Source organism: Gigantopelta aegis, chromosome 13 (genome assembly GCF_016097555.1).
Source record: "Gigantopelta aegis isolate Gae_Host chromosome 13, Gae_host_genome, whole genome shotgun sequence".
Classification (NCBI taxonomy): Eukaryota; Metazoa; Mollusca; class Gastropoda; order Neomphalida; family Peltospiridae; genus Gigantopelta; species Gigantopelta aegis.
Genome location: NC_054711.1, coordinates 6388025 through 6412331, shown reverse-complemented (window position 1 = coordinate 6412331; position 24307 = coordinate 6388025). Strand labels below are relative to the sequence as shown.

At 42.8% G+C, this 24307-nt stretch overlaps 1 protein-coding gene across 1 annotated transcript in view; it reads right to left on the bottom strand.

Annotated features, from left to right (window-relative positions):
• The window catches only part of LOC121387647 (low-density lipoprotein receptor-related protein 2-like), a 181602-nt gene that overhangs the window by 123696 nt on the left and 33599 nt on the right, over positions 1 to 24307 (bottom strand). Inside the window, exons 2-5 of the mRNA XM_041518825.1 lie at positions 11675 to 11800; positions 10408 to 10524; positions 3591 to 3716; positions 1337 to 1456 (exon numbers count right to left, since the gene is read on the bottom strand). Coding sequence (XP_041374759.1) covers positions 1337 to 1456; positions 3591 to 3716; positions 10408 to 10524; positions 11675 to 11800 — 489 coding nt within the window. The remainder of the gene's footprint in view (positions 1 to 1336; positions 1457 to 3590; positions 3717 to 10407; positions 10525 to 11674; positions 11801 to 24307) is intronic.

Genomic DNA, 24307 nt, shown 5'->3' with positions numbered 1-24307 from the left:
TACATCCCACCCCTAATTGGAACATGTTTACAAGAGTCACTTGAGGTATAATGGGTCGAAGTATCAAGTCATTTTAATCTGCATGTTTACGAGAGTCACTTGAGGTATAATGGGTCGAAGTATCAAGTCATTTGCGAGGATAGACACATTTCAGGGGTGGATATGAAAATCCCTTAATCCCCTCTACCTGTACCTGCCGCTGCATTTGATTGTTATTCCCATTTTAATCTGCATGTATTCCTTGTAATTCTATAGCCAGAAATGTTTTTATTAAATAGGCAGTGAAAACTTACAGGCGACTATCTATTAATGACATCCTTGTGTTCAGTTACCCCATCCCATCAATAAGTTAAATGATTGTTTTGTTTATCAATACCACTATAGCACATTAATTAAAATTTAATCATCAGCTATTGGATGTCAAACATTTGGTAATTTTGACATATAGTCTTTCCATTAGTAGCAAGGGATCTTTTATATGCACCATCCCTCAGACAGGATAGCACATACCACAGTCTTTGATATACCAGTCATGGTGCACTGGCTGGAACAAGAAATAGCTGATGGGCCCATTGACAGGGATCGATCCCAAACCGACTGTGCATCAAGCAAGCGCTTTATCACTGGGCTACCCACCCTAGTCTTAGAGAGAAAAACTGCTACATTTTTCCACTAGTAACAAAGGGATCTTTTATATTCCCTTTCCCACAGCCAGGACAGTACATACCATGCCATTTGATATAGTGGTCTGGACAGGAAAAACCAGTCAGAGATTGGGTTCACTGAAGTGATTCTATCATATGACAAAAACTACTCAGGCAAGCGCTCTAAGTAATACTAAACCAAATAACTTCCGGCTGGGTCAAAGTTCGAGGTGCACCGAACTTTTGATAGAGAAGTGAACACCACAAGTCCTGTGATTGGTGATAAATGTGAGTGTGTTAAAAGAAATAGTTTCATCTGGGCAAAAAATGTATGCAATTTTATTTCATCTAGTACCACTGTGTCAAGTAGCCTTGTGCTTGAAACATGTATGGGGTACCTGTAAAAAAAAAAGTACTCGAATTCTGTGCGGAACTAGGGTTGTCATAGACGCTAAACGTTATCTCAGAAAAGAGCAGCTTGACCCCCAATTTTTTCTGATTCACTTTAAGTGTGAGGGGTGGTAGTATTTATATCTGTGGTGTTTATGTCGATTGATACGCTGCAGGTAGGAGCTTTAGCCACATATGTTACTATTGTCGTCTATGGGATTTGATTTGGTAGTATACACCTTCTAATGACTGAGCTAGACACTAAACCTATCCTGTCAATAATTAATTCATGTTTTTCTTACCTATACATGTCCGGTTATCCTTGGGATCTAGCATGAAGCCAGTGTTGCAGTAACAAACGCCTCCGTTCTGGGTTGGCTGGCACGCATGGTCACATGACAGCTCCCTGCAGCGACTCGAACCTGGGAACAATTACAAAATAATAATTAAAGGCATATTGTCACAGACCACTGATCTATTTAATGGTCTAAGAAAGTATTACCTGAAGAAATATAATTTAATTTGTCCCTAAATGTACTTATTCAACCATCTTCATAACCACCATACTCCATTTATTAATGACATTTTATAAAAATAATTGAATTATGGCAATGGTCCATAAGTCAAAAACTAAAGTTGCCAAGAAGGATGACATGGATTTCACTCCATCATGGTTAGGTTAAGGTGATGTGATAGCTAGATTTGGTTTCCAACAATTACTGTAATTTTTATTTATTATCCAGTTTTAGAGAAATAAGGTCCTTAAATCTGTGACAGTATGCCTTTAAAACACTGCTTATAAATTGACGATCAAAAGAAAGTATACCAATTATTTTTTCAAAGTATTAAAAACAACACAAAACACAAGTTGATGCAAATGTTATATTTTGAAAGTATAATAATTTAGCGATAAATAAACACGAGTATACTCAATAAAACAGCACTAGGGTTGAAATGTGCGATTTCATAAAGGACCACTCATAACAAAGGTGAATAAATTTGACCACAAAGAACATGTTTCAATAACGTGTATGTCCACCATGTGCAAGTATGCAAGCATGGACCCGATGTCAGACAAATTTCTGTCAATGACAATAAGGTCTGTCCGCTGTTGGCCACAGATATCGCCCCAAACCATCAGATCCACCACCAAACGGTTCAGTCTCCTGAACACAGCACGGAGCTGTTCTCTCTCCTGCACGTCGGTATATCCGAGTCCTGCCATCAGCTCTGAATAACTGGAACCTGCTCTCATCAGAAAAGAGTACACGTCGCCAGTTCCGATGTTGCCAACATTGAAACTGATGTGCCCAATGTAAACGTCGAAGTCGATGTTGCCTCGTCAATGTCATCCCTCTGAATGGTTGATAGGCCCTGATACCATGCTGTCGTAGTCGACGACGTACAGTGTGACGACTGATGACATGTCCAAGGCCAGTCGCTGCAGATGACGTCATAGTGAGGAATCTGTTACGTAAGTGTAAGATGCGGAGATGGCAGTCCTCGTTGGCTGTTGTGACGCAGGGTCTTCCACTTCATGGTCTGTCTGCAGTCCTGCCAGTCACCCTGTAACGCTGTATCAACCTGGTGATCATCAATTTTGTGCAATTCAGGAGTCTTGCCACATGGGAAAACTCGCACCCAACTGCACCATACCAATAGCTCTCTCTCTCTTTCTTCAGCAGTTAGCCTTGCCGTGATTTCTGGTGTTTTACTGTTGACTGAGGCATGTTCTAAGCAATGGCACCCTTTTTTACACCCTTATGTGCACAAGTATCATGTTTCTCGTGCAGTATAAATTTGATGAATAAACTCATTTTTCATGTGCTGCATCGCCCAAACGCAGCAATGTGAGACTATTCGTCATTGATTGCATTATAACGAACAATACTGGAACATATCTAACCTTCCATGAACGTGTATTGTGTTTATTTATAATAAAAATAATTGGTATACTTTCTTTTAATAGTCAGTTTATATAAGATTTTAATTTAATGTCACCAGGTCAGTGTTCTAGAATTAATGAATACAAAACAATGATTAATGCATTTTGTTACACATTCTAAATTGAGGTCACCAGGTCACAATTCTAGAATTAACATACAAATTTAATTGTAGCCATAATGGGCAGAAAACAATAATTAATTTACCTGAACATAAATGCAGCTATGGATGGATGGATGGATGGATGGATGGATGGATGGATGGAGGGTAAGTTTGGATGGGTAAGTAAGCAAGCGAACAAGTGAATGAAGGAACTAACAAATGAATTAATTATTCATAATTAGATATATGGACAACATTATTTATATTTAGGAATGTCCATAATATACCTCAGCTCCAAATTCATCCTGCAAACATTTAGTTAACATTTGCAAACTATTTGATTGGTTCCCAACATAGTCATTTGGTTTACAATGAATCACACAAACCAGTCCAGCGGACGTTTTTCTGCTCGGTCTGGCTGAACGCAGCCCAGATCATTCTTTATATAGCTATTAAATTTAAAACAAAAATGAAAATTAATTAATTAAAAAATAACCAAAAACTACTCACTGCATGTTCTCCCTTCATCTTCCTCGTTGGTGCAGTCCCCGGGTTTCCCGTCACACACTCTGGTCAGCGGGATACAGCGACCACTAGTCGGACATGCAAACTCCTGAGGGTAGCACGAATAGTTATCTGAAACAAGGGGAGACAAATACTGCAGCAGTAGTCAATTATAAACATGGGCGGGGTGGGACGTATCCCAGTGGTACAGAGCTCACCAGATGTGTGGTCGGTCAAGCAGGGATAGCTCTGGGTAAACATGGGCGGGGTGGGACGTATCCCAGTGGTACAGAGCTCGCCAGATGCGTGGTCGGTCAAGCAGGGATAGCTCTGGGTAAACATGGGCGGGGTGGGACGTAGCCCAGTGGTACAGAGCTCGCCAGATACGTGGTCGGTCAAGCAGGGAAAGCTCTGGGTAAACATGGGTGGGGTGGGACGTAGCCCAGCGGTACAGAGCTCGCCAGATGCGTGGTCGGTCAAGGGCTAGCTCTGGGTAAACATGGGAGGGGTGGGACGTAGCCCAGTGGTACAGAGCTCGCCAGATGCGTGGTCGGTCAAGCAGGGATAGCTCTGGGTAAACATGGGCGGGGTGGAACGTACCCCAGTGATACAGAGCTCGCCAGATGCGTGGTCGGTCAAGCAGGGAAAGCTCTGGGTAAACATGGGTGGGGTGGGACGTAGCCCAGCGGTACAGAGCTCGCCAGATGCGTGGTCGGTCAAGGGCTAGCTCTGGGTAAACATGGGAGGGGTGGGACGTAGCCCAGTGGTACAGAGCTCGCCAGATGCGTGGTCGGTCAAGCAGGGATAGCTCTGGGTAAACATGGGCGGGGTGGAACGTACCCCAGTGATACAGAGCTCGCCAGATGCGTGGTCGGTCAAGCAGGGATAGCTCTGGGTAAACATGGGTGGGGTGGGACGTAGCCCAGTGGTACAGAGCTCGCCAGATGCGTGGTCGGTCAAGGGCTAGCTCTGGATAAACATGGGCGGGGTGGGACGTAGCCCAGTGGTACGGAGCTCGCCAGATGTGTGGTCGGTCAAGCAGGGATAGCTCTGGGTAAACATGGGCGGGGTGGAACGTACCCCAGTGATACAGAGCTCGCCAGATGCGTGGTCAGTCAAGCAGGGATAGCTCTGGGTAAACATGGGTGGGGTGGGACGTAGCCCAGTGGTACAGAGCTCGCCAGATGCGTGGTCGGTCAAGGGCTAGCTCTGGATAAACATGGGCGGGGTGGGACGTAGCCCAGTGGTACGGAGCTCGCCAGATGCGTGGTCGGTCAAGCAGGGATAGCTCTGGGTAAACATGGGCGGGGTGGAACGTACCTCAGTGATACAGAGCTCGCCAGATGCGTGGTCAGTCAAGCAGGGATAGCTCTGGGTAAACATGGGTGGGGTGGGACGTAGCCCAGTGGTACAGAGCTCGCCAGATGCATGGTCGGTCAAGCAGGAATAGCTCTGGGTAAACATGGGTGGGGTGGGACGTATCCCAGTGGTACAGAGCTCGCCAGATGCGTGGTCGGTCAAGTAGGGATAGCTCTGGGTAAACATGGGCGGGGTGGGATGTAGCCCAGTGCTACAGAGCTCGCCAGATGCGTGGTCGGTCAAGCAGGGATAGCTCTGGGTAAACATGGGTGGGGTGGGACGTAGCCCAGTGGTACAGAGCTCGCCAGATGCGTGGTCGGTCAAGCAGGGATAGCTCTGGGTAAACATGGGCGGGGTGGGACGTAGCCTAGTGGTACAGAGCTCGCCAGATACGTGGTCGGTCAAGCAGGGAAAGCTCTGGGTAAACATGGGTGGGGTGGGACGTAGCCCAGCGGTACAGAGCTCGCCAGATGCGTGGTCGGTCAAGGGCTAGCTCTGGGTAAACATGGGAGGGGTGGGACGTAGCCCAGTGGTACAGAGCTCGCCAGATGCGTGGTCGGTCAAGCAGGGATAGCTCTGGGTAAACATGGGCGGGGTGGAACGTACCCCAGTGATACAGAGCTCGCCAGATGCGTGGTCGGTCAAGCAGGGATAGCTCTGGGTAAACATGGGTGGGGTGGGACGTAGCCCATTGGTACAGAGCTCGCCAGATGCGTGGTCGGTCAAGGGCTAGCTCTGGATAAACATGGGCGGGGTGGGACGTAGCCCAGTGGTACGGAGCTCGCCAGATGCGTGGTCGGTCAAGCAGGGATAGCTCTGGGTAAACATGGGCGGGGTGGAACGTACCCCAGTGATACAGAGCTCGCCAGATGCGTGGTCAGTCAAGCAGGGATAGCTCTGGGTAAACATGGGTGGGGTGGGACGTAGCCCAGTGGTACAGAGCTCGCCAGATGCGTGGTCGGTCAAGGGCTAGCTCTGGATAAACATGGGCGGGGTGGGACGTAGCCCAGTGGTACGGAGCTCGCCAGATGCATGGTCGGTCAAGCAGGGATAGCTCTGGGTAAACATGGGCGGGGTGGAACGTACCTCAGTGATACAGAGCTCGCCAGATGCGTGGTCAGTCAAGCAGGGATAGCTCTGGGTAAACATGGGTGGGGTGGGACGTAGCCCAGTGGTACAGAGCTCGCCAGATGCATGGTCGGTCAAGCAGGAATAGCTCTGGGTAAACATGGGTGGGGTGGGACGTATCCCAGTGGTACAGAGCTCGCCAGATGCGTGGTCGGTCAAGTAGGGATAGCTCTGGGTAAACATGGGCGGGGTGGGATGTAGCCCAGTGCTACAGAGCTCGCCAGATGCGTGGTCGGTCAAGCAGGGATAGCTCTGGGTAAACATGGGCGGGGTGCGACGTAGCCCAGTGGTACAGAGCTCGCCAGATGCGTGGTCGGTCAAGCAGGGATAGCTCTGGGTAAACATGGGCGGGGTGGAACGTACCCCAGTGATACAGAGCTCGCCAGATGCGTGGTCGGTCAAGCAGGGATAGCTCTGGGTAAACATGGGTGGGGTGGGACGTAGCCCAGTGGTACAGAGCTCGCCAGATGCGTGGTCGGTCAAGGGCTAGCTCTGGATAAACATGGGCGGGGTGGGACGTAGCCCAGTGGTACGGAGCTCGCCAGATGCGTGGTCGGTCAAGCAGGGATAGCTCTGGGTAAACATGGGCGGGGTGGAACGTACCCCAGTGATACAGAGCTCGCCAGATGCGTGGTCAGTCAAGCAGGGATAGCTCTGGGTAAACATGGGTGGGGTGGGACGTAGCCCAGTGGTACAGAGCTCGCCAGATGCGTGGTCGGTCAAGGGCTAGCTCTGGATAAACATGGGCGGGGTGGGACGTAGCCCAGTGGTACGGAGCTCGCCAGATGCGTGGTCGGTCAAGCAGGGATAGCTCTGGGTAAACATGGGCGGGGTGGAACGTACCTCAGTGATACAGAGCTCGCCAGATGCGTGGCCAGTCAAGCAGGGATAGCTCTGGGTAAACATGGGTGGGGTGGGACGTAGCCCAGTGGTACAGAGCTCGCCAGATGCATGGTCGGTCAAGCAGGAATAGCTCTGGGTAAACATGGGTGGGGTGGGACGTATCCCAGTGGTACAGAGCTCACCAGATGCGTGGTCGGTCAAGTAGGGATAGCTCTGGGTAAACATGGGCGGGGTGGGATGTAGCCCAGTGCTACAGAGCTCGCCAGATGCGTGGTCGGTCAAGCAGGGATAGCTCTGGGTAAACATGGGCGGGGTGGGACGTAGCCCAGTGGTACAGAGCTCGCCAGATGCGTGGTCGGTCAAGCAGGGATAGCTCTGGGTAAACATGGGCGGGGTGGGACGTAGCCCAGTGGTACAGAGCTCGCCAGATGCGTGGTCGGTCAAGCAGGGATAGCTCTGGGTAAACATGGGTGGGGTGGGACGTAGCCCAGTGGTACAGAGCTCGCCAGATGCGTGGTCGGTCAAGCAGGGATAGCTCTGGGTAAACATGGGCGGGGTGGGACGTAGCCCAGTGGTACAGAGCTCGCCAGATGCGTGGTCGGTCAAGCAGGGATAGCTCTGGGTAAACATGGGCGGGGTGGGACGTAGCCCAGTGGTACAGAGCTCGCCAGATGCGTGGTCGGTCAAGCAGGGATAGCTCTGGGTAAACATGGGCGGGGTGGGACGTAGCCCAGTGGTACAGAGCTCGCCAGATGCGTGGTCGGTCAAGCAGGGAAAGCTCTGGGTAAACATGGGTGGGGTGGGACGTAGCCCAGTGGTACAGAGCTCGCCAGATGCGTTGTCAGTCAAGGGCTAGCTCTGGGTAAACATGGGCGGGGTGGGACGTAGCCCAGTGGTACAGAGCTCGCCAGATGCGTGGTCGGTCAAGCAGGGATAGCTCTGGGTAAACATGGGTGGGGTGGGACGTAGCCCAGTGGTACAGAGCTCGCCAGATGCGTGGTCGGTCAAGCAGGGATAGCTCTGGGTAAACATGGGTGGGGTGGGACGTAGCCCAATGGTACAGAGCTCGCCAGATGCGTGGTCGGTCAAGGGCTAGCTCTGGGTAAACATGGGCGGGGTGGGACGTAGCCCAGTGGTACAGAGCTCGCCAGATGCGTGGTCGGTCAAGCAGGGATAGCTCTGGGTAAACATGGGCGGGGTGGGATGTAGCCCAGTGGTACAGAGCTCGCCAGATGCGTGGTCGGTCAAGCAGGGATAGCTCTGGGTAAACATGGGTGGGGTGGGACGTAGCCCAGTGGTACAGAGCTCGCCAGATGCGTGGTCGGTCAAGCAGGGATAGCTCTGGGTAAACATGGGTGGGGTGGGACGTAGCCCAGTGGTACAGAGCTCTCCAGATGCGTGGTCGGTCAAGGGCTAGCTCTGGGTGATGTGAACATTTTGCCAAATCATTTTAAACTTCGAAAATTGTAAAAATCCAGTTATTTTCAAATAAAATAACATTTATTACATGTAATTTATTTGCCAAATTAGAATTAAATTCGCCAATTGTTTTTAAAATTTGCAATTGGTGAATTTGGTGAGTGCCATAGCTAGCCCTGGTCTAGGATCGATCTCCGTCAGTGGATCTGTTAGGCTATTCCTCCTTCCAACCAGTGCACCATAACTTGTATATCAAAGGCTGTGGTATGTGCTATTCTGTCTGTGGGATGGTGTATGTAAAAAATCCCTTGCTACTAATGGAAAAAAGCAGCAAGTTTCCTCTCTAAGACTTTATTTCGAAATCAGCAAATGTTTGACATCCGATAGCTGATGATTAATAAATCAATATGCTCTAGTGGCGTCGTTAAAGAAAACAAACTTTAAATTGTAAACATGGGATATAGCTACGTGGTAGAACATCAGCCTGAGGTGCAATGAAAGCTAAACAAAAATTAGTTTAGTGACACCATTAGAGAACATTGATTAATTGTTTGATACTGGGTGTCAAACTTTAGTAATTCCGAAACATGTGTATAGACTTCAGAAGAAACCTGTTAGGATTTTCCATTTGTAGTAAGGGATCTTTTATATTTTATGAACTTTCCCACATACCATTGGGGGGCGAGATGTAGTCTAGTGGTAAAGCATTCGCTTGATGCATGGTCGATTCCCATTGGGCTATTTATCGCTCCAGCCAGCGCACCATGACTGGTACATCAAAAGCCGTGGTATGAGCTATCGGGATAATCCTGTCTATGGGATGGTGCATAAAAAAGTTCCCTTGCTGCTAACTGAAAAGAGTAGCCCATGAAGTGGCGACAGCTGGTTTCCTCCCTCAACATCCAGATGGTCCTTAACCATATGCCCACTGCCATATAACCGTAAATAAAATGTGTTGAGTGCGTTGTTAAATAAACCATTTCCTTCCTTCCCACATACCACAGACTGATATATGCAAATGTACCAGTCACGGGGTACTGGCTGGGATGAGGAAAAAAACTCACGACCATCGAAGAGATTTGATCCTATGATCCAAGCATGTCAGGCGAGCACTTTACCTTCTGAGCAAAATCACACACCTTGAGGTTTGATGAAATGTAGAATCAATTACACTCGATACACCCAAGTTTTAGGATTTTTTGTGAGGTTTTTGTGGAGGTTTTTGTGAGGTTTTTGTGGGGTTTTTGTGAGGTTTTTGTGGGGTTTTTGTGAGGTTTTTGTGAGGTTTTTGTGGGGTTTTTGTGGGGGTTTTGTGGGGTTTTTGTGGGGTTTTTGTGAGGTTTTTGTGAGGTTTTTGTGGGGTTTTTGTGGGGTTTTTGTGAGGTTTTTGTGAGGTTTTTGTGAGGTTTTTGTGAGGTTTTTGTGGGGTTTTTGTGAGGTTTTTGTGAGGTTTTTGTGGGGTTTTTGTGGGGTTTTTGTGAGGTTTTTGTGAGGTTTTTGTGGGGTTTTTGTGAGGTTTTTGTGGGGTTTTTTGATTGTTTGCTTTTTTTTTTTTTTTTTTTTTGGGGGGGGTATTTGTATAAATCAATTTCAAATAAATTCAGTCAAATTAATACAGACATTTTTTCTTTCTTATTTTTCTAAGTCTGGGTTATTGAATATCCATAATACTGACTTGTGTGTGAAGAGTTGTCTACCTTGAATCACAAAGAAATTATAAATACTCTTGACTTCTTTTATACAAGTTTGTTGAAAACATCTCTCCCCCATAAATAAGTATTAAATCTGTTTCAGCTTTTTTGCTTGGATCAAATTTAAAATGTTTAAAAAGTTCTAAGTCTAATACAAACTGTTTTAAAAATGAGAACCAAAAACGAATGAAAAGAAAAAAATAATTAACAAATAATATAAATTTTATTTAAAAATCAAAATATTTATAAACAATAACACTTTATATTTAAAATATATTTACTGGAAAGATAAATAATTGTGGGTTTTGAGGGAGTTTTTTTCAAAATAAAAAACATTGAAAGAAAGAAAGAAGCAAAAAAAAGGAGATATAATTGTGTCATACCACATTTCTCTTCATCAGAATTGTCACCGCAATCATCCGACCCGTCACACACCCACTTCTGAGACAAACAACGCTTGTTATGACATGTGAACTCAAACCCGGAACAAGCTGCATAAGCTGTGGAAATAAAGAAATTAAATATTAGGCATCCAAAAATTTAAAACGATAAACGGATTACAGCAGGTCAAAATTGGTTGAAATTACTGCTGGACAATCGGTCCAGCATGCTACAAATTCTGTCAGATTGAATCAAAACCCGCTAAACCAAACATAATCATAAAGTATAAATGGAAAATAATTGCCAGTGTGACAAGACGACAGGCAAAAATATCTTCTGGCTTGTGGAGATGTTCACTGGCAAAATCTAGTCGGGATGACAGTGTTTCGACCTCTGGGGTTATATGTACTTCTTCTTTTCTATTTTTTTGACGTAAAAAAAAACCTTGAGGGGAGTGACTAATTGTTCCCTTAATTTAGATTATGGTGAGCCATTTGGGATATTACCATTAAGGGTTTCTACTTGAGGGTAAAACGGGTATGGGGCCATACCCAAAAAAAATTGCAATTTTTTTTTTCAAGTTAACTTTTTTACAAACTTTATTACTCTTATCATTACTGTATGATTTTCTTAACCCTAACCCAAAACTTAACACATTTTCTTTCTGGGGGAGGCCCCCATACCTCCTGTTGACTGTCGTTGAATTCAATTCCATAGCACCGTACCCAAAAATTTCTTTATGGCAGAAACACTGCCATATATTTATTTATTTCAACCTATGTTCGTGCTTATATCCAATTAAGGTTCAAGCACGCTGTTCTGGGCAAACACCTCAGCAATCTGGGCTGTCTGTCCAGGACAGTGAGTTAGTTGTTAGTGGTTAGTTAGAGAGAAGAGGGTGTAGTGGTATTACACTAGTTCATCAAGATAAACATCTCCGGCACGTTATTTATTATTGTGATTTTTATTGATCGGAGACCGTAGATGTTTAACTTGGTGAACTAGTCTTACACCTACCCACAGAGTCGTTAAAAAACTTGCTCTGGGTGGGAGTCGGTACCAGGCTGCGAACCCACTACCTACCAGCCTTATGTCCTATGGCTTAACCACGACACCACGGAGGCCGGTTATTACCGTATAAATTCATATGCCATTGCTAAGGAGAGCTAAAAATAACTCTCCTTGAACTAATCTCAGGGGAGTAATGGGGAGCGAGTGACAGCTCCTCTTAAAAAACGTTTTTGTTTAATTGTACCAGAAGATACTCACTGCAGTTAGCCATTTCATCGGAGTTATCCCCGCAGTCATTGTTGTGATCACAGAGGTAGGTATCGAGAATACACCGACAGTTCTTACACTGAAACTGACCGTCGTCGCCGGCACAGGGGAAACAACCTGAAACACAAAACACACGGACACAGTTAACAGAATGTAGAGCTGGGCGGTATACCGCATATACTGTTCGGTATTGGTATTGTGTCAATACTGAGTTACTGTACCAAGCCAATTTTAAAATACCAAAATTTCAGTATTGATAAATGTTATCCGCCATTTAGTAAAGCACCAACAATATATCTGATGAACGCAAAATAGCTGAGAAGAAGAGAGAGATGAGGGCCATGTGTATGGAATTTTAATTTTATTTAGATGAAATTAGCTGGTGAGGCTCAACTCAAGCATGCATTTAAAGCAAAGTACAGCTCGATATTGGTATCAGTATCGTATTAATACTGAATACCGTACCGATACCAAGGTAAATCACCCCCAAAATACTGATACCGATCCTGAAATTTCAATACCACCCAGCTCTAATAGAAGTTGACGTTTAAAGATGCAGTTATCATTACATGGAAAATAACCCAAACAAAAAACTGACATAATATTCATTGAAAAAGTTAAAGTTTGTTTTGTTTAACGACACCACAAGAACACATTGATTTATTAATCAATTGACATGTTGTTAAAACATTCATTCATTTATTACACTATACAGTCTTATAGTGTTGAAACCTGCAAAATGTTTCCAGTAGTAGTCATGAATCTTTTATATGCACAATCCCATAGACAGAACAGCACATACCACAGCTTTTGATATACCAGTTGTGGTGTACTGGCTGGGACGAAAAATAGCCCAATGGGCCCACAGATGGGGATTGATCCCAAACTGACTGCACATCAGGTGGACACTTTGCCATTGGGCAATGTTCCGGCCCTGCACCGAGTTTGATCATTGCAAGATATTTTTAACTGATAGTAATAAAGCCTTTTTAAGCAATTAAAACAAGCCCTGCAAATGCCCACGGCAATCAACAGTGCTGTGGAGATTGCTGTGCATTTTTAATTAAAACAACCCACGGCAAATGCCCACGGCAATCAACAGTGCTGTGGAGATTGCTGTGCATTTTTAATTAAAACAACCCACGGCAAATGCCCACGGCAATCAACAGTGCTGTGGAGATTGCTGTGCATTTTTAATTAAAACAACCCACGGCAAATGCCCACGGCAATCAACAGTGCTGTGGAGATTGCTGTGCATTTTTAATTATCCATGGCACCTTTTTTGCCTTGGACTATATTCAGGGTTTTTTCACTGGCATGTTTTTTTTGGCCGTGGACATTTTCTTAATTGTAGGGGTTGTAAAATTATATATGAATAAGGGCGTCATGCTATAGTTAATATTCCGTGCACTGAAAAGTGACATGTATCGTAAAATTTTGCATTTTATTTGTCACCGAGTAGGCTACATTGACTGTAGGCTACACGATACAGAACATTTTTGTTATTCCCCCCCCCCCCCCCCCATCAATGTAAAGAGGTTTTTTTTTTATGGGGCTTATATATGGAATGAAGGGGGGGGGGGGGGGGGGGGGGGGGGGGGGGGGGGCGGGATATTTTGCCTACCAGTAGTTTTTTAACATTTTAACATTTATTGGACCTACGCACACAGCAATAAACATCACAATAATAAATATCGTGCTGGAGACATTTATTTTGATGAACTCTAGTCCGTCCCACAGGGAATGCCTTTTTTTTCAATTTCATACTATGAAATTTACTACTAAAAAAGAAGTTATTTATTTCTGAGCCCAGTGATTTGTAAATGGGCCAAATTGCACACAAAAATAGTATTTTTATGAACTACCCCCGAACCCGTAAAACAGACCCTCAATTTTCTATCTGACCATCATAGCTCCCACCCACCCCGTACCAGCACACTGACAATCCAACCCCCAATACTGAAACAATTTCTTATCCTGATATAGTCCTATATTGTTTAGAACTGGGAGGAAATTATGCACTGTTGCCATAACATTTCTTAAAAGATTTAGAAAAACACACTGTGGTCTACCGAAGTTTAAGGCAATCGCGGTTCCGCACACTTTTATTTTCTACATTTTGATTGGTTAAAAACTCGAGCTTTCTTTTTAAAAAAAACCCAGAACGAGTTACATGTATTTCATTCTTTGATATATCTTTACTTCGGCCATGATCACTATAATTAATCTGAATGACAAAACTGTATTCAGTGATCAAAATCGTATCTCTGCCCAGGCAGAGTCGAAAGGATGTTTTAGGCAAAGCCATGGTCCACTAACAGGTGCTCATCCTTAGGAGGACCGCCACTTCGCTAGGTTTAATTAGCCTATACTGCTATAGTTCGTCCGTTATATTTATTTTTGAGCCAATTATTTTGTAACTTGCACACAAAAATAGTATATTTGTGTTATTTCCAAAACACTTTTACTTTTCTTCTCACGTCAAACCAAACTGAAATTATGTACAAAAAAACCCAAACACTTGTAAAAGGATGAGACGGACTAATATAGTCAATATTCCACCGATTTTGAGATATAGTCCAGCAGTTTGGTGCATATTTGGGGGTGAATTGTGCCATTTTGGCAACAAGCATGAAACTTTCAGGAATGATAGAATTTGATTAAATGAAAAAAATTAGATATGAGGCCATTTAAAAAAAAATCCAATATGGCCGCCATTTTCAAGATGGCTCCACTCCATAAGAATTTTCTTATGAATTGCTGTGCAACTTGTTTTTTTCGACTTACAAGCTTCAGTTGTGATGTATTTTATGAGGAAATATGCACTCGACAATGTAGAATCGATTAGCACTTAAAAAATCCAAGATGACTGCCATTTTCCAGATGGCCGCTATCTATTTTTATAGATTTCGATGTACGACATTCAATTTTTTTTGTCACTACATAATTTTAAAAAGCCAAAGGGTAAAGAATAGAATTTTCCCCAACAGTAACCGGCCTGGTATGCCACCCGTTTTGTGTGTTCAACCAGGGCGCCATATGTTGGTGGTATATTCTCAATACTTCGTCCTTTCCTGGTGAATAGATCTTTGCGTACTTCATTGACAGCTGTGCAGGTACTCGTTCTGTCATACATGAGTGCCATGAAACGCTCAATCTCTGGCATGATCTCCTTTAATCTGTCTTCTGTAGGCACTGAACTCAGTGAAACAAATGCTGATGTGATTTCATCATACACCTTCCATGTTGCCCATGCTGTGTTTTTACCTCTGCCAGCGAACAAAGAGGTCTGATCACACCCTGTAAAGGCATGGAACGCTATTAGAGATCGTGCCTTTGTTGGTCCCAGCTCTTTCACAATGTCATGTATGGGAACATAGCGGAAATTCTTCCCAGTTCCAAATGCAATCCATAGTTCACTGATTCCCAGGTGTTGGAACATGGAAATAGCTATGATCATCACATCCGTGTCTACAGTTCTAATCATGACTGTACTGAATCCCTGCTTAGCACATTCCGCTGCATGAAGTAAGATTCTGTTATCGGCTTTTTCGTGTGTACATGGTGATAGGTTGCGAGTATCGATATCAGAGTTGCACACAACACCATGTCCTCGTGTCGAGACAGCAACAGCACCGTCAAGAAGTAGAACTTCAACACGGGGTCGGTCATGAGGACACATTACCAAGGCTTCAAGAATGGTGGCCAGATCCGATTTTGTTCCAGAACGCATCTGGCCACACTGAGCCAATGCTGGTGGCGATGGCTGATTCTCGTGCCGAAAGAAGTCGTCAAGATTACAACCACGAACCTGGCAGGAAATGTACTTTCAGTCAGCCTATGGCTCCACCGTCACCTTTAACACATTTATTGTTCTGCTCATGCGCTTGATCTATTGGAATACCAGAAAAGGCTCTGCATGATTTATGCACTACAAAGTTCCCATTTTCAAATTCCTTTGCCAGATGAGGGTGTTTAGTTCCAAGGCTAAGCATGTCACGAAGGTGAACAGGTAACCAGCGCGAATAGTGATGATGGTCCAAGGCAAAAAAACACGGAATGATCTTTGTCAAAGCGTCCTTGTACAGCTGGAAATTTCCCTCGCGTAATGACTGTACAAAAGTCAAAACATCCAACTCAAAGTCCAGTGTTATTAACCAGAAGTGAAACTGAGGACTCATGTGTGATCGCTAAACTTTCCATTCATCAAATGTCAATTGGTCAGCCCCTTCTGGAAGACAGCATGTGTAAGATGAATAGCTCTTCTTGAAAAATACAAAACAAAAAGTTGATTAGCTCATGAATCATGCTATGGTACAGCCGATCCTCCATAACTGTTGCACATCCTTTTTTTGTTGTGCAATGAATGACGGCCATCATGAAACATGGCAGCCATCTTGGATTTTTTCACGTGCCAATCGGTTCGACATCATCCGCTGCATTATTCTTCATATAATGTCTCTCAGTCCGAGAAAGGAACAAAAAAACACACAGTTTCTATCATTATTGTTATGAAATCCTTACGACATGGCAGCCATTTTTAAAATGGCGGCCATATTGGATTTTTTTCAAATGGCCCCATATCAATTTTTTTTCATTTAGTCAAACTCTATCATACCTGAAAGTTTCATGCTTGTTGCCAAAATGGCACAATTTTTTCACCAAACTGCCTGACTAATAGACTAATTGGTGCTTACAGAGTTTTAAATTACACATGGCTACAAATACGATATTTATAAGTTAATTGATAACAGACAGTAGAATACAAACTTATTAAACCATACGTTTAGTGTACTTAGACCTGTGTGTTTATATCTTGCATGGGAAATGACAATATGATGTGATACAGCACCAATTATTTTGTTTGAATGTTCTTCATTCACGTTCTTCTTCTTTTTTTCTCTTTCTCTTTTTTTTTTCTTTTTTGAGGGGTGTGTGTGGTTTGTTGTTGTTTTGGGTTTTTTGGGGGAGGGTGTTTTTGTTTGTGTTATTTTTTTTTTTTTTTTTTTTTTTTTTTTTTTTTTTTTTTTTTTTTTTTTTATGGGTTTGTGTGGGGTTTTGTTGTTGGAAGGGTTTAGTTTCTGGGTGTTTGGGAATTTTTTTTTTTTTTTTTGTGTTTTTGTAAAAAAAAAAAATCCACGTAGTCATAGCGGCCTACACTTTCACGTATAAATTTGGAAACACCACAGAATGTAAATTCAGGTCGGCTACACGGGGTACCACTGTACATGCAGTCACAGAGATAATCTGAGAATAAATTATGGAGCTTTACGATGAGAAACTGTGCCACCCCGAGCCGATCGTCTGTCACTCAAAACCGCCGTCTGCGTCCGTGCCGCCATTTTGATCTGACTCCAAGGGACACGGCGTTCCGTGGAATGTTTGGAGAACATCAACAGTCAGCATCCAGGGATTTACACCAAACTGTTAGAAAACGTTCTGACGGACGAGGCATGCTAAATCAGCCTTGTTCTAAATGGCAAGTGTTTGATTCGCCTTTTAAAGGCCCCCAAAAATCAGACATTTGTATGACTCGACAATTTTAGTAGCCTCGTTTTGTTTTGAGGTATCATAATATTTATATAGGCGTAGGCCTGTGGAAGCTACCCCAGAACACTCGTAGCCTTCAAACTGAAGATTAGCCTATGCATCCCCCCCCCCAAAAAAAAAAAAAAAAAAATCATAATAATAATAAAAAATAAAAATAAATCTAAATACCCACCCAGACCGCTGTTGAAATGCAAATTAAAGTCGCTTACTCTAGTTTCAACGTGTAAAAATAGTCACTAAGTGTGGTTAATCTACAAACCTGTAACACATTTGGATAAAGTTACAACAGAGTGAAACAATGGTCCGTGACATTGAAAGAGGGCAATACCTTTAAAAATAGAACAGAGCTCTTCTCCACAACCGTTACTTTTCAGAAGTACGTACGTTTTTAGAATTATAAAAACTGCATTCTGTGGTATTACAAACACTAGGATGACCAGAAATATTTTGGATGTACGGAAATGGATAACCTAAACAATAAATTACAAGTAATGTCTTCATCAATTATTAAAATTGGCTCGAATAGTCAATAATATGCCACAGTCTGTTAAAAACTAGGGTATGTCTCTTTAATATAACCGGCACCTCCAGTTGCAGCCAACTCCTGACTCGTATCTTGACTAATACCATCCACGTCTTCGATGGGGTGGTTAAAATACCCGTACCAGGGCCCGTGCTTATAAAACTTAAAGTCTAGACTTTAATAAAGTCCAGACTTTAACGTAATGTTATTTGAATGGCGTTGCCATGACGTTAAAATCTGGACTTTATTAAAGTCTAGACGTTAAGGTTTATAAGCAAGGGGCCAGGTACCTCAAAAACATATTATTATTTAGGCTATTCCAGAAATCATCATATGAAATTCAGAATTCTATTTGGCCGTTAGCAGAAAAGCAGATTGGAATGAATGGATGATGAATGAATGAATGAATGTAGGCTATAACGACATCCTCAACACTAGTGATGTACCAAATGTCTAATTATAATCGATTTGTCTTGTCTCTTTTGATGTATTGATCGATTATAAAAATCCATAATCGATTGTGTGGGAAAATGTCAACGGTGTTTGTTCCTCCAGTTTAGATTATGGAATTGATGTACAAATATGTTGGGGATGGTGCCTGTGTTTAGGTATTAAACAGCTATTGGGCTAACGGTACAATTAGCAAGTTATAGGTTCCATCCCGATGAACACGACAATGGGTGCATGGTCCTTATGATTAAAATCCTTCCTATTTACATATATAATACTAACCGATTGTGTTATCGAAAGTTGATCGGTCGGTGCAAACCGAATATAACCGATGATCGATGATGAAATAACAACCGATTCCCAACACTACCCAACACGAAAAACATATTGTCTGTTCGGCGGGGTGTCCATGTAATTTTTTTCCAGGAAGGGGCAAAGACATGTTGTCACATAACAAAGTATAGGCATGGTCAGTCATACGCAAGCATGGCGGAAGCAAATGAATATTGGAGAGATTGACCGACCTGAGATTTCCCGAGTTACTAGGGATGTTCGGGAGGGGGCATGCTACCCCGGTCGTCTTTGGAAACTGAACAACTAAACCGTAATACGTGATCAAGGCCGTATCTCTGAACAATATCGCTGCACAATGCAGAGTCGAATGGTCCTTTGACATAAAGTTGTTTATACCTTGAATATGTATTTAGTGCCTCATCTATAGAATAATAGCTACTGCCGAGGTTATTCTTTACTGGAGATGTCATCCGTCTTACACTGCTCGCTGTGATGACATGCGCTCGTGAATCACTGTGACCCGTTGTAGATAAATACTAGTATATTCTCCAACAAGTGTTGGAGATAACGTTTGAGACTTGTGACTGGCTGTTCCACGGTGATGACTCGGTCACCTGAGCCATATTATCCAATAAAATAAGGACGTCTTAATGTTATAGTGTCTGGTTACCATATAATAATATCATGCACAGATATGAAATACAAGTCCACTGCACTTTAAAACAATTCGTGTGTGTTCGCTATGAACGGAGAACGTCAAAAGTATACGCTCGATTCGTCGCCTGTGCGGCCATTGCTCGGCAAACCACAAACGACAGCCTGTTGTCAATTTCAGTTAACACGTGCGTTTGCGGATTTGAAATTGTAGGGTTCGTCTCAAAAAATGAAATGAGAATTCTTGTGCTGTACAAAGAACGTTCGGTTGTGGATACGTACTATTCTTTCGTTAAAACCGTGAAATATATTTTCTGGGGGAACATGGCCCCATATAAACTTCGCTCAACGCAGCCTATAACCCCCAACCCCGCTGAAATCCCTGCACACGCGCCTTGGAAACCCGCTACATTTTAAAACTATTTTTTTTTTGTTATTCATTTTTTTTAGCAAGGGATCATTTATATGTACCATCCCACAGACAAGATATCACATACCATGGCCTTTTATATACCAGTCATGGCGCACTGGCTGGAACAATCCCGCCGATAGGGATCAATCCTAGACCGACCGCGCATTTTAAAAAACCCACCACATTTTTAGGTCTAAGTAATGAATAGAAATAACACATAGTCTTCATAAATATTATGTATATCGAACATACCGCCCTCTTCCTCTATCCCTAGAGCGTTACGTAATTATTAACACCCCCTTACATGTAACGCGTATGCCAACCGCTGGTCACTGTCAAAATTTCAAGGCAAATCCCCAACCGACCCCTAGAAAGGTATTGTACCATACCTCTATGGATATAAATATATTTTGGATGTATGAGACGACCCCTCAATCAAGACAGTTAAATTTGTTCAAAATCACGTGAGAAGCTCAGCGCCTGCGCAAATTGCGTAAATTCCCAGTTCTACTGGCGTCCCGCTAATTGAAGAAAAACAAGCTGGCCATTTGGTTTGCAGTTGACCTAGATAATGTAGATAAGCGAGCAGTGCGAAACTATAGCGATGTGGTGGGCCTTTTATGTACCAAACAGACCTGGATCATCTATTCTAAATACTCGAATAATAAAAATATTCCAGACACTGCAGCTTTAAATTGATTGCTCTGTGACATGTAAGTTAACCTGAAACCGATTACTATGTGACACATAAGTTAACTACAACGCGAGTGTCGTAAATACATTTTAATTGCAAAAGACGTTTAAATTTATTTTAAACCTGAATTTTGAGGATATGTAGGGAATATATGTATATACACTTGTATACGTTGAATATATAAACATTACAGAGTCATGTACCAAACTGTTGAATCAAATTAAATAATTTCTTATTATGACCAACTGCACGATCCGATCAAATAATTCGTTACAATCCCCAATATGAACACTAATGAACAAACAATAGAACACTTTGCAATATATTATTTTCACGTTATTATGAAGGACCTGGTAATTAAAACATCTATCTCAGCTTGATAGTTGTGTATTTACGTGAGTTATAGAACGGTTCGTGAGCATCCTCATGTGGAAAAATGTAAAAACTTGATGCTCAAAAATGCAATTTCCTGCATTCTACAATAATAATACTAATAATATACTAATACGCCAATAAAGGTACACAAGCCTACTATTACAACTATTAAATATACTGTCAGAAATATTAAACAAGTTTTGTATTAACAAGAAATAAAATTAAAACCCATAAATTATGCACTGTAATTCTCTCTCTCTCTCTCTCTCTCTCTCTCTCTCTCTCTCTCTCTCTCTCTCTCTCTCTCTCTCTCTCTCTCTCTCTCACACACACACACACACCTCTGTGTTTCTCTCTCTCACACACACACACACCTCTCTCTCTCCGTCTCTCTCTGTCTCTCTGTCTCTCTCTCTCTCTCTCTCTCTCTCTCTCTCTCTCTCTCTCTCTCTCTCTCTCTACACTTACACACACACCCTCTCTCTCTCTCTCTCTCTCTCTCTCTCTCTCTCTCTCTCTCTCTCTCTCTCTCTCTCTCACACACACACACACACACACACACACCTCTGTCTGTCTCTCTCTCACTCTCTCTCTCTTCTCTTGCCAACGTAATAAAATAAGATGTCAACTTTTGGCTGTCAGCTTAACAACATCCGGGTAGCTTAAAAGTAATGACATTTTTTCTTTATCTAAAAGGTTATTAAAGTTTACTATAGTAGCTTCTGCCTTTTACTCTAATACCATCATAGAAAGGACAGTAAACAAGAATATGTTCTCCATAATTCTACACAATTAAGACCATTAAAAAAGCTGCTTTTGTAAGTAGCATGTAAATATCAAAATTGTCCTTTAAGACCTCGTATCTTATGCGTATCCCATCTCTTTGGCAAAACAATTTAAGTTGTGTTGTGTAAAACAACAACAACCCCAAAACAACACATGAGAATGTGTCCACCCTTGGAGTAAGGCGTGGAACAGCACTCGCAGCGTGGGTGAACTGAGTGGACCACGTTTACTATGAAGTCATCTGACATCAGACCTTGAATAACCTTATACTGCGGTGCAAGTGAACAGGGCACAAGCTTGTTTTGCATTTTTTGTGGATTTAAAAAGATCTGTCACCAGTGACACGTGGCATTAAATGATCACGGCTATGTATAAAATGTCATTCATAAAGAAAAAGACTACTTTTCAGTCGTTTGTTTTTGACTGGTGTAGCCTAAAGTGGTTGTCCGGAACTAATCGTACATAATCTGGAGTAACCGGTCGGTTAATGTTACGATGTACTTGACTTTATTACTTTATGTTGCACTTAGAAATGCTTTCGGTGTCTTTCATCTTCAAGTTAGCCGAATTTCATCTTTTTCTGTTTCTATTTCTTCTTCTCCTCTTCTTTCTCTTCTCCTCCTCATTCTTCTCCTCCTCTTCTTTCTCTTTCTCCTCCTCATTCTTCTCCTCCTCTTCTTTCTCTTCTCCTCCTCATTCTTCTCCTCCTCTTCTTTCTCTTCCTCCTCATTCTTCTCCTCCTCTTCTTTCTCTTCCTCCTCATTCTTCTCCTCCTCTTCTTTCTCTTCCTCCTCATTCTTCTCCTCCTCATTCTTCTTCTCCTCTTCTTTCTCTTCTCCTCCTCATTGTTCTTCTCCCCTTTCTTCGCCTACTTCATTTTTTTCTTCTGCTTACCACCACGACTGGCACATCAAATGTACAGACCTGTCTATGGGATAGTTTATATTCCTCGTCTCTCTCTCTCTCTCTCTCTCTCTCTCTCTCTCTCTCTCTCTCTCTCTCTCTCTCTCTCTCTCTCTCTCTCTCTCTCTCTCAGTTTCTCTCTCGCGTGCTCTCTCTGTTTCTCTGTCTATGTATGTCTGTCTGTCTCTCTCCCACTCTCTCTCTGTCTCTCTCTCTGTCTCTCTCTCTCTCTCTCTCTCTCTCTCTCTCTCTCTCTCTCTCTCTCTCTCTCTCTCTCTCTCTCTCTCTCTCTCTCTCTCCTCTGTCGCCTCTACACTGTTTCTATTGCCCTCTTTCTTTCTGTTTCCCTCTATCTGTGGGGTGTGAGGATGAGAGTTCGACTCGAAGTCAGTGGTGGATAGGTGAATGAGTGGTGGTGTCACAAAACGTTTTATAAACCATTAATCTAAATAAAGGTTTGTCAATGGTCGTAATGGAACAGACACCCCCCCCAACCCCCCCACCCCCCCCCCCAAAAAAAAATAACAAAAAAAAAAAAATATAAAAATTGGTGGTACGGTGTTACAAAACATCTTTTGAAACCACTGATCTAAATAATGACTTGTCAATAATCCTAATGGAACAGACACCAAAAAAATATATAAATAAACAAACAAACAAACAAACAAATAAATAAATAAATAAATAAAAGAAAACAGTTTAGTTGCGTCATACAATAACAAACATGCGAGCACTATAACGACCCTAGATATTAACGCGCACATTCTTGATTGTTCGTTATAATGAATTACTTCCTGAACTTCTGTTTATGCCTCTGTAACAGTCTTGTACCAGAAGTAAGTCAATTGGATGATGCTATTTTTAAACACCATCATCTAAATGTGGTACAGTTCTTTATTCAAATGGAGTTACTGGTTTACTGCGTTCAAAATAAACGTAAATATACACAGCCTCGAAATCATATTTTCCAACTTTGTCGTTATACTAGACTGAGACTGTCAACGGCCAGGGAAAGAAGAAAGAAATGTTTTATTTAACGACGCACTCAACACATTTTATTTACGGTTATATGGCGTCAGACATATGGTTAAGGACCACACAGATTTTGAGAGGAAACCCGCTGTCGCAACTACATGGGCTACTTTTTCCGATTAGCAGCAAGGGATCTTTTATTTGCGCTTCCCACAGGCAGGATAGCACAAACCATGGCCTTTGTTGAACCAGTTATGGATCAGTGGTCGGTGCAAGTGGTTTATAGTTACCCATTGAGCCTTGATGAGCACTCACTCAGGGTTTGGCGTCGGTATCTGGATTAAAAAAATCCCATGCCTCGACTGGGATCCGAACCCAGTACCTACCAGCCTGTAGACCGATGGCCTGTCACGACGCCACCGAGGCCGGTGTCAACGGCCAGGGGAAAAAAAGTTGGACAACTCGACGGTTGCGTTGTAATTTCCCAAACTCCCAAATTACGACAGGTGCGCTCAAATTAACAACTAATTGGTTACACAACGAGAACAGAGTTGTAAGAGCGCCCAGACTAGCAACTGGACAGTCGTAAAGTCGTGACAGCAGAAAGTTAGCCAGCTGGCAGTTGGTAGTCTGACCCTAACATTATACTCCCCGAGCATACGACTATGGATTTTTAGAGAAACAAACAAACAAACAAATAAATAAATAAAAGAAAACAGTTTAGTTGCGTCATACAATAACAAACAAGCGAGCACTATAACGACCCTAGATATTAACGCGCACATTCTTGATTGTTCGTTATAATGAATTACTTCCTGAACTTCTGTTTATGCCTAAAACAGTCTTGTACCAGAAGTAAGTCAATTGGATGATGCTATTTTTAAACACCATCATCTAAATGTGGTACAGTTCTTTATTCAAATGGAGTTACTGGTTTACTGCGTTCAAAATAAACGTAAATATACACAGCCTCGAAATCATATTTTCTAACTTTGTCGTTATACTAGACTG